General features: G+C 29.0%; 1 protein-coding gene across 1 annotated transcript in view; it reads right to left on the bottom strand.

Annotated features, from left to right (window-relative positions):
• The window catches only part of ntmt1 (N-terminal Xaa-Pro-Lys N-methyltransferase 1), a 13,061-nt gene extending 1,386 nt beyond the window's left edge, over positions 1–11,675 (bottom strand). Inside the window, exons 1-3 of the mRNA XM_087792296.1 lie at positions 11,536–11,675; positions 2,828–2,987; positions 2,517–2,769 (exon numbers count right to left, since the gene is read on the bottom strand). Coding sequence (XP_087648422.1) covers positions 2,517–2,769; positions 2,828–2,986 — 412 coding nt within the window. The 5' untranslated portion in view covers position 2,987; positions 11,536–11,675. The remainder of the gene's footprint in view (positions 1–2,516; positions 2,770–2,827; positions 2,988–11,535) is intronic.
• Between the last annotated feature and the right edge of the window lie 253 nt (positions 11,676–11,928).

The raw sequence follows: 11,928 nt of genomic DNA, 5'->3' as shown, positions 1-11,928 counted from the left end.
TTCGTTAGTATTAGATCTTTAGTATTGTTAGTTAGTATTGGTTCGTGAGTATTGGTTTGTGAGTATTGGTTCGTAAGTATTGGTTCGTGAGTATTGGTTCATTAGTATTAGTTTGTTAGTATTGGTTCGTTAGTATTAGTTCTTTAGTATTGTTAGTTAGTATTGGTTTGTGAGTATTGGTTTGTGAGTATTGGTTAGTTAGTATTGGTTCGTTACTATTAAATCTTTAGTATTGTTAGTTAGTATTGGTTCGTGAGTATTGGTTTGTGAGTATTGGTTCGTAAGTATTGGTTTGTGAGTATTGGTTCGTGAGTATTGGTTCGTGAGTATTGGTTCGTTAGTATTAGATCTTTAGTATTGTTAGTTAGTATTGGTTCGTGAGTATTGGTTTGTGAGTATTGGTTCGTGAGTATTGGTTCATTAGTTTTAGTTTGTTAGTATTGGTTCGTTAGTATTAGTTCTTTAGTATTGTTAGTTAGTATTGGTTTGTGAGTATTGGTTTGTGAGTATTGGTTTGTGAGTATTGGTTAGTTAGTATTGGTTCGTTAGTATTGTTAGTTAGTATTGGTTCGTGAGTATTGGTTCGTAATAATGGTTCGTGAGTATTGGTTCATTAGTATTAGTTTGTTAGTATTAGTTCGTTAGTATTAGTTCTTTAGTATTGTTAGTTAGTATTGGTTCGTGAGTATTGGTTCGTGAGTATTGGTTCGTAAGTATCGGTTCGTGAGTATTGGTTCGTGAGTATTGGTTCGTGAGTATTGGTTCGTAAGTATTGGTTTGTGAGTATTGGTTAGTTAGTATTGGTTCGTGAGTATTAGTTTGTTAGTATTGGTTCGTTAGTATTAGATCTTTAGTATTGTTAGTTAGTATTGGTTCGTGAGTATTGGTTTGTGAGTATTGGTTCGTAAGTATTGGTTTGTGAGTATTGGTTCGTGAGTATTGGTTCATTAGTATTAGTTTGTTAGTATAGGTTCGTTAGTATTAGTTCTTTAGTATTGTTAGTTAGTATTGGTTTGTGAGTATTGGTTAGTTAGTATTGGTTCGTTAGTATTAGATCTTTAGTATTGTTAGTTAGTATTGGTTCGTGAGTATTGGTTCGTAAGTATTGGTTCGTGAGTATTGGTTCGTGAGTATTGGTTCGTGAGTATTGGTTCATTAGTATTAGTTTGTTAGTATTAGTTCGTTAGTATTAGTTCTTTAGTATTGTTAGTTAGTATTGGTTTGTGAGTATTGGTTCGTGAGTATTGGTTCGTAAGTATTGGTTCGTGAGTATTGGTTTGTTAGTATTAGTTCTTTAGTATTGGTTCGTGAGTATTGGTTTGTGAGTATTGGTTCGTAAGTATTGGTTAGTTAGTATTGGTTCATTAGTATTAGTTAGTTAGTATTGGTTAGTTAGTATTGGTTCGTGAGTATTGGTTTGTGAGTATTGGTTCGTAAGTATTGGTTCGTGAGTATTGGTTCGTGAGTATTGGTTCATTAGTATTAGTTTGTTAGTATTAGTTTGTTAGTATTAGTTCTTTAGTATTGTTAGTTAGTATTGGTTCGTGAGTATTGGTTCGTGAGTATTGGTTCGTGAGTATTGGTTCGTAAGTATTGGTTCGTGAGTATTGGTTAGTTAGTATTGGTTCGTGAGTATTAGTTTGTTAGTATTGGTTCGTTAGTATTAGATCTTTAGTATTGTTAGTTAGTATTGGTTTGTGAGTATTGGTTTGTGAGTATTGGTTCGTAAGTATTGGTTCGTGAGTATTGGTTCGTGAGTATTGGTTCATTAGTATTAGTTTGTTAGTATTGGTTCGTTAGTATTAGTTCTTTAGTATTGTTAGTTAGTATTGGTTTGTGAGTATTGGTTAGTTAGTATTGGTTCGTTAGTATTAGATCTTTAGTATTGTTAGTTAGTATTGGTTCGTAAGTATTGGTTCGTGAGTATTAGTTCATTAGTATTAGTTCGTTAGTATTAGTTCTTTAGTATTGTTAGTTAGTATTGGTTCGTGAGTATTGGTTCGTGAGTATTGGTTCGTGAGTATTGGGTTCGTAAGTATTGGTTAGTTAGTATTGGTTCATTAGTATTAGTTAGTTAGTATTGGTTCGTTAGTATTGGTTCATTAGTATTAGTTAGTTAGTATTGGTTCATTAGTATTAGTAAGTTAGTATTGGTTCATTAGTATTGTTAGTTAGTATTGGTTCGTGAGTATTGGTTCTTAAGTATTAGTTCTTTAGTATTGGTTCGTGAGTATTGGTTCGTGAGTATTGGTTCGTGAGTATTGGTTCGTAAGTATTGGTTAGTTAGTATTGGTTCATTAGTATTAGTAAGTTAGTATTGGTTCGTTAGTATTAGTTTGTCGTTAGCGTCTCACACGTGGAAAGATGTTGTTGCAATAAAAATATCAAACTGTGAGAAAGAATTTAAAAATATTTGACATTTTTAATCCCATTATTGCATCAAAACTATCATTATTATGATGATAAACTTCCATCAGGACCTTTGAAGGATCCTTCACATGGTTCCCTGGACTCACCGATGACCCACTGGATCCAGATGACATCATAGCGACCGACCTCCGGCTGGAAGTCCTGCAGACCGCTGCAGAAGAAGTGTCCCACCCTCTTGCTGTCCTCGCCCAGGTACGTCTTGGCCTGGTCCAGGAACTCCTGCGTCACGTCCACCAGGTCCACGGTCTTGAAGAGCGGCAGCAGGAGACGCTTGGTGATCCTCCCGATGCCGGCGCCGCAGTCCAGAGCGCAGCCGGGCCCGGTCTTCCCCGGACCGTCCTTCAGAGACAAGCGTCAGAGACACGTCCTCCACGAGACCACCGGTCCGGACTCTTACACCCAGAAACCTCTTCAAGAAAGACTTGGACCCGTTGATGTCGATGTTGGAGATGCTGCCGTAGCCGCCCAGCATGCCGTCCACGGTGGGGGGCACGTCCCTCCAGTAGTCCTCGGCGTTGGTGTAGAAGCTGGACTCGTTCTCAGCGACGTCTCCCATCCTGTGAGTGTCGACGGCAAATCATTTGATCGTCTCTTCAGATCCTCTATCGGTTCAATATTCAAACATTTTAGTTTCTACTTCAGTCCATGAAGTACATCTTCATATTAAAATATCTTCAGGACATTGATTTACTTCAAGAACCCATTGTTTCTGTTTAAATACTTTGATCAGAATCTACTGATTGATGGTGAGATATAGTTTAACATGATATAGTTTAACATGAGATATAGTTTAACATGATATAGTTTAACATGAGATATAGTTTAACATGAGATATAGTTTAACATGATATAGTTTAACATGATATAGTTTAACATGAGATATAGTTTAACATGATATAGTTTAACATGAGATATAGTTTAACATGATATAGTTTAACATGAGATATAGTTTAACATGATATAGTTTAACATGATATAGTTTAACATGATATAGTTTAACATGAGATATAGTTTAACATGATATAGTTTAACATGAGATACAGTTTAACATGAGATATAGTTTAACATGATATAGTTTAACATGATATAGTTTAACATGAGATATAGTTTAACATGAGATATAGTTTAACATGATATAGTTTAACATGATATAGTTTAACATGAGATATAGTTTAACATGATATAGTTTAACATGAGATATAGTTTAACATGAGATATAGTTTAACATGATATAGTTTAACATGAGATATAGTTTAACATGAGATATAGTTTAACATGATATAGTTTAACATGATATAGTTTAACATGATATAGTTTAACATGATATAGTTTGACATGAGATATAGTTTAACATGAGATATAGTTTAACATGATATAGTTTAACATGAGATATAGTTTAACATGATATAGTTTAACATGAGATATAGTTTAACATGAGATATAGTTTAACATGATATAGTTTAACATGATATAGTTTAACATGATATAGTTTGACATGAGATATAGTTTAACATGAGATATAGTTTAACATGATATAGTTTAACATGAGATATAGTTTAACATGATATAGTTTGACATGAGATATAGTTTAACATGATATAGTTTAACATGATATAGTTTGACATGAGATATAGTTTAACATGATATAGTTTAACATGAGATATAGTTTAACATGAGATATAGTTTAACACGAGATATAGTTTGACATGAGATATAGTTTAACATGATATAGTTTGACATGAGATATAGTTTAACATGAGATATAGTTTGACATGAGATATAGTTTGACATGAGATATAGTTTGACATGAGATATAGTTTGACATGATATAGTTTAACATGAGATATAGTTTAACATGAGATATAGTTTAACATGAGATATAGTTTGACATGAGATATAGTTTAACATGAGATATAGTTTAACATGATATAGTTTAACATGATATAGTTTAACATGAGATATAGTTTGACATGATATAGTTTAACATGATATAGTTTAACATGAGATATAGTTTGACATGAGATAGTTTAACATGAGATATAGTTTAACATGATATAGTTTAACATGATATAGTTTAACATGATATAGTTTGACATGAGATATAGTTTGACATGAGATATAGTTAAACATGAGATATAGTTTAACATGATATAGTTTAACATGATATAGTTTGACATGAGATATAGTTTGACATGATATAGTTTAACATGATATAGTTTAACATGATATAGTTTAACATGAGATATAGTTTAACATGAGATATAGTTTAACATGATATAGTTTAACATGATATAGTTTAACATGATATAGTTTAACATGATATAGTTTGACATGATATAGTTTAACATGATATAGTTTGACATGAGATATAATTTAACACGAGATATAATTTAACACAAGATATAGTTTAACATGAGATATAGTTTGACATGAGATAGTTTAACATGATATAGTTTGACATGAGATATAGTTTGACATGAGATATAGTTTAACATGAGATATAGTTTGACATGAGATAGTTTAACATGATATAGTTTGACATGAGATATAGTTTAACATGAGATATAGTTTGACATGAGATAGTTTAACATGATATAGTTTGACATGAGATATAGTTTAACATGAGATATAGTTTAACATGAGATATAGTTTGACATGAGATATAGTTTGACATGAGATATAGTTTGACATGAGATATAGTTTAACATGAGATATAGTTTGACATGAGATATAGTTTAACATGAGATATAGTTTGACATGAGATATAGTTTGACAAGAGATATAGTTTAACATGAGATATAGTTTGACATGAGATATAGTTTAACATGAGATATAGTTTAACATGAGATATAGTTTGACATGAGATATAGTTTGACATGAGATATAGTTTGACATGAGATATAGTTTGACAAGAGATATAGTTTGACATGAGATATAGTTTAACATGAGATATAGTTTAACATGATATAGTTTAACATGATATAGTTTAACATGAGATATAGTTTGACATGAGATATAGTTTAACATGAGATATAGTTTGACATGAGATATAGTTTAACATGAGATATAGTTTAACATGAGATATAGTTTAACATGAGATATAGTTTAACATGAGATATAGTTTGACATGAGATATAGTTTGACATGAGATATAGTTTAACATGAGATATAGTTTGACATGAGATATAGTTTGACATGATATAGTTTAACATGAGATATAGTTTGACATGAGATATAGTTTGACATGAGATATAGTTTGACATGATATAGTTTAACATGATATAGTTTAACATGATATAGTTTAACATGAGATATAGTTTAACATGATATAGTTTAACATGAGATATAGTTTAACATGAGATATAGTTTGACATGAGATAGTTTAACATGATATAGTTTGACATGAGATATAGTTTAACATGAGATATAGTTTGACATGAGATATAGTTTGACATGAGATATAGTTTGACATGAGATATAGTTTGACAAGAGATATAGTTTGACATGAGATATAGTTTAACATGAGATATAGTTTGACATGAGATATAGTTTGACAAGAGATATAGTTTGACATGAGATATAGTTTAACATGAGATATAGTTTAACATGAGATATAGTTTGACATGAGATATAGTTTGACAAGAGATATAGTTTGACATGAGATATAGTTTGACATGAGATATAGTTTGACATGAGATATAGTTTAACATGAGATATAGTTTGACATGAGATATAGTTTAACATGAGATATAGTTTGACATGATATAGTTTAACATGAGATATAGTTTAACATGATATAATTTGACATGAGATATAGTTTAACATGAGATATAGTTTGACATGATATAGTTTAACATGAGATATAGTTTAACATGATATAATTTGACATGAGATATAGTTTAACATGAGATATAGTTTAACATGAGATATAGTTTAACATGAGATATAGTTTGACATGAGATATAGTTTAACATGAGATATAGTTTGACATGAGATATAGTTTAACATGAGATATAGTTTAACATGAGATATAGTTTGACATGAGATATAGTTTGACATGAGATATAGTTTGACATGAGATATAGTTTGACAAGAGATATAGTTTGACATGAGATATAGTTTAACATGAGATATAGTTTAACATGATATAGTTTAACATGATATAGTTTAACATGAGATATAGTTTGACATGAGATATAGTTTAACATGAGATATAGTTTGACATGAGATATAGTTTAACATGAGATATAGTTTAACATGAGATATAGTTTAACATGAGATATAGTTTAACATGAGATATAGTTTGACATGAGATATAGTTTGACATGAGATATAGTTTAACATGAGATATAGTTTGACATGAGATATAGTTTGACATGATATAGTTTAACATGAGATATAGTTTGACATGAGATATAGTTTGACATGAGATATAGTTTGACATGATATAGTTTAACATGATATAGTTTAACATGATATAGTTTAACATGAGATATAGTTTAACATGATATAGTTTAACATGAGATATAGTTTAACATGAGATATAGTTTGACATGAGATAGTTTAACATGATATAGTTTGACATGAGATATAGTTTAACATGAGATATAGTTTGACATGAGATATAGTTTGACATGAGATATAGTTTGACATGAGATATAGTTTGACAAGAGATATAGTTTGACATGAGATATAGTTTAACATGAGATATAGTTTGACATGAGATATAGTTTGACAAGAGATATAGTTTGACATGAGATATAGTTTAACATGAGATATAGTTTAACATGAGATATAGTTTGACATGAGATATAGTTTGACAAGAGATATAGTTTGACATGAGATATAGTTTGACATGAGATATAGTTTGACATGAGATATAGTTTAACATGAGATATAGTTTGACATGAGATATAGTTTAACATGAGATATAGTTTGACATGATATAGTTTAACATGAGATATAGTTTAACATGATATAATTTGACATGAGATATAGTTTAACATGAGATATAGTTTGACATGATATAGTTTAACATGAGATATAGTTTAACATGATATAATTTGACATGAGATATAGTTTAACATGAGATATAGTTTAACATGAGATATAGTTTAACATGAGATATAGTTTGACATGAGATATAGTTTAACATGAGATATAGTTTGACATGAGATATAGTTTAACATGATATAGTTTGACATGAGATATAGTTTAACATGATATAGTTTAACATGAGATATAGTTTGACATGATATAGTTTAACATGATATAGTTTAACATGATATAGTTTAACATGATATAGTTTGACATGAGATATAGTTTAACATGAGATATAGTTTGACATGATATAGTTTAACATGAGATATAGTTTAACATGATATAATTTGACATGAGATATAGTTTAACATGAGATATAGTTTAACATGAGATATAGTTTAACATGAGATATAGTTTGACATGAGATATAGTTTAACATGAGATATAGTTTGACATGATATAGTTTAACATGAGATATAGTTTAACATGATATAATTTGACATGAGATATAGTTTAACATGAGATATAGTTTAACATGAGATATAGTTTAACATGAGATATAGTTTGACATGAGATATAGTTTAACATGAGATATAGTTTGACATGAGATATAGTTTAACATGATATAGTTTGACATGAGATATAGTTTAACATGATATAGTTTAACATGAGATATAGTTTGACATGATATAGTTTAACATGATATAGTTTAACATGATATAGTTTAACATGATATAGTTTGACATGAGATATAGTTTAACATGATATAGTTTAACATGAGATATAGTTTGACATGATATAGTTTAACATGAGATAGTTTGACATGAGATATAGTTTAACATGATATAGTTTAACATGATATATAGTTTAACATGATATATAGTTTGACATGATATAGTTTAACATGATATAGTTTAACATGAGATATAGTTTGACATGAGATATAGTTTAACATGAGATATAGTTTAACATGATATAGTTTAACATGAGATATAGTTTGACATGAGATATAGTTTAACATGATATAGTTTAACATGAGATATAGTTTAACATGATATAGTTTAACATGATATAGTTTAACATGAGATATAGTTTAACATGATATAGTTTAACATGATATAGTTTAACATGAGATATAGTTTAACATGAGATATAGTTTAACATGAGATATAGTTTAACATGATATAGTTTAACATGATATAGTTTAACATGAGATATAGTTTAACATGAGATATAGTTTAACATGAGATATAGTTTAACATGAGATATAGTTTAACATGAGATATAGTTTAACATGATATAGTTTAACATGAGATATAGTTTAACATGAGATATAGTTTAACATGAGATATAGTTTGACATGAGATATAGTTTGACATGAGATATAGTTTAACATGATATAGTTTAACATGAGATATAGTTTAACATGAGATATAGTTTGACATGATATAGTTTAACATGATATAGTTTGACATGAGATATAGTTTGACATGATATAGTTTAACATGATATAGTTTAACATGATATAGTTTAACATGAGATATAGTTTAACATGATATAGTTTAACATGAGATATAGTTTAACATGAGATATAGTTTGACATGAGATAGTTTAACATGATATAGTTTGACATGAGATATAGTTTAACATGAGATATAGTTTGACATGAGATATAGTTTGACATGAGATATAGTTTGACAAGAGATATAGTTTGACATGAGATATAGTTTAACATGAGATATAGTTTGACATGAGATATAGTTTGACAAGAGATATAGTTTGACATGAGATATAGTTTAACATGAGATATAGTTTAACATGAGATATAGTTTGACATGAGATATAGTTTGACAAGAGATATAGTTTGACATGAGATATAGTTTGACATGAGATATAGTTTGACATGAGATATAGTTTAACATGAGATATAGTTTGACATGAGATATAGTTTAACATGAGATATAGTTTGACATGATATAGTTTAACATGAGATATAGTTTAACATGATATAATTTGACATGAGATATAGTTTAACATGAGATATAGTTTGACATGATATAGTTTAACATGAGATATAGTTTAACATGATATAATTTGACATGAGATATAGTTTAACATGAGATATAGTTTAACATGAGATATAGTTTAACATGAGATATAGTTTGACATGAGATATAGTTTAACATGATATAGTTTGACATGAGATATAGTTTAACATGATATAGTTTAACATGAGATATAGTTTGACATGATATAGTTTAACATGATATAGTTTAACATGATATAGTTTAACATGATATAGTTTGACATGAGATATAGTTTAACATGATATAGTTTAACATGAGATATAGTTTGACATGATATAGTTTAACATGAGATATAGTTTGACATGAGATATAGTTTAACATGATATAGTTTAACATGATATATAGTTTAACATGAGATATAGTTTGACATGATATAGTTTAACATGATATAGTTTAACATGAGATATAGTTTGACATGAGATATAGTTTAACATGATATAGTTTAACATGAGATATAGTTTGACATGAGATATAGTTTAACATGATATAGTTTAACATGAGATATAGTTTAACATGATATAGTTTAACATGATATAGTTTAACATGAGATATAGTTTAACATGATATAGTTTAACATGATATAGTTTAACATGAGATATAGTTTAACATGAGATATAGTTTAACATGAGATATAGTTTAACATGATATAGTTTAACATGATATAGTTTAACATGAGATATAGTTTAACATGAGATATAGTTTAACATGAGATATAGTTTAACATGAGATATAGTTTAACATGAGATATAGTTTAACATGATATAGTTTAACATGAGATATAGTTTAACATGAGATATAGTTTAACATGAGATATAGTTTAACATGATATAGTTTAACATGAGATATAGTTTAACATGATATAGTTTAACATGAGATATAGTTTAACATGAGATATAGTTTAACATGATATAGTTTAACATGAGATATAGTTTAACATGAGATATAGTTTAACATGAGATATAGTTTAACATGAGATATAGTTTAACATGATATAGTTTAACATGAGATATAGTTTAACATGAGATATAGTTTAACATGAGATATAGTTTAACATGATATAGTTTAACATGAGATATAGTTTAACATGAGATATAGTTTAACATGATATAGTTTAACATGAGATATAGTTTAACATGAGATATAGTTTAACATGAGATATAGTTTAACATGATATAGTTTAACATGAGATATAGTTTAACATGATATAGTTTAACATGAGATATAGTTTAACATGAGATATAGTTTAACATGATATATAGTTTAACATGATATAGTTTAACATGAGATATAGTTTAACATGATTAAACTCCAGACGTTAAAACAAAGTTGATGTTTTGTCATGAAAACATCTAAAGTGATGCAGCAATGACGACCTGATCGTTTATGATCCAGTGACTCGGTGATCGTTTGCTTCTGTCTGGTGACTCAGTTAAAATGACTTTAAAAGACTAACAATTGTTTTATATTCAATTTAAAAGGCTATGAATTAAAAAATATTGAATAATTTAAAATATAACAAATATTGAATCATTAAAATATAACAAATATTTAATCATTTAAATGAATTTAACCTCAATATTGCATATATTGACACTCATTAACCAAACAAAATTATTTTATGTTTCACGCACGTACGCATGTTACGCACACACTCATGTTACGCACACACGCGCTCGCTCACTCACTCACTCACGCACGCACGCACGCACGCACGCACACGCGCGCACACACACACACACACACACACACACACACACACACACACACACCTGTCATCAGTCGTCTCGTGACAGATTCTAAACGTCGATCACAACTATTAAATTTTTCGCTCGTTCACTAAAGTCAACAATAAAGTTTAGTTGATCTTTAATCTCAACATTCGCATAAATTCTTCAAATATCAAAATAAAAAACGTTCGGTCACGTGACAGTGTCAAGCTACTAGTTAGCATTAGTTTAGACAACAAGGAGCTTCAAACCTTCTTCTCCAGCTCTGACCTCCTCACTCTTCACGTCCAACACACTCTTCACGTCCAACACACTCACACACACTCTTCACGTCCAACACACTCTCCACACACACGCTTCACACACACGCTTCCTATTTGGGAACGACGCCGGCACTGACGTCATATCCTTATTTGGATCCAACTCGTTGGCGCCCTCTGTCGGTCACCTGCAGAAGTGACGTTAAAGACGTAAAGAAAACATTAAAAAGTAAAGAAAATGTTAATCTTAACTCATCGTCTTTTAATCTTAACTCATCGTCTTTTAATCTTAACTCATCGTCTTTTAATCTTAACTCATCGTCTTTTATTCTTAACTCATCGTCTTTTAATCTTAACTCATCGTCTTTTAATCTTAACTCATCG

Source organism: Callionymus lyra, chromosome 5, assembly GCF_982586985.1.
Source record: "Callionymus lyra chromosome 5, fCalLyr1.hap1.1, whole genome shotgun sequence".
Classification (NCBI taxonomy): domain Eukaryota; kingdom Metazoa; phylum Chordata; class Actinopteri; order Syngnathiformes; family Callionymidae; genus Callionymus; species Callionymus lyra.
The sequence above is the reverse complement of the archived record's forward strand: the minus strand, read 5'-3'. Positions and strand labels throughout refer to the sequence as shown.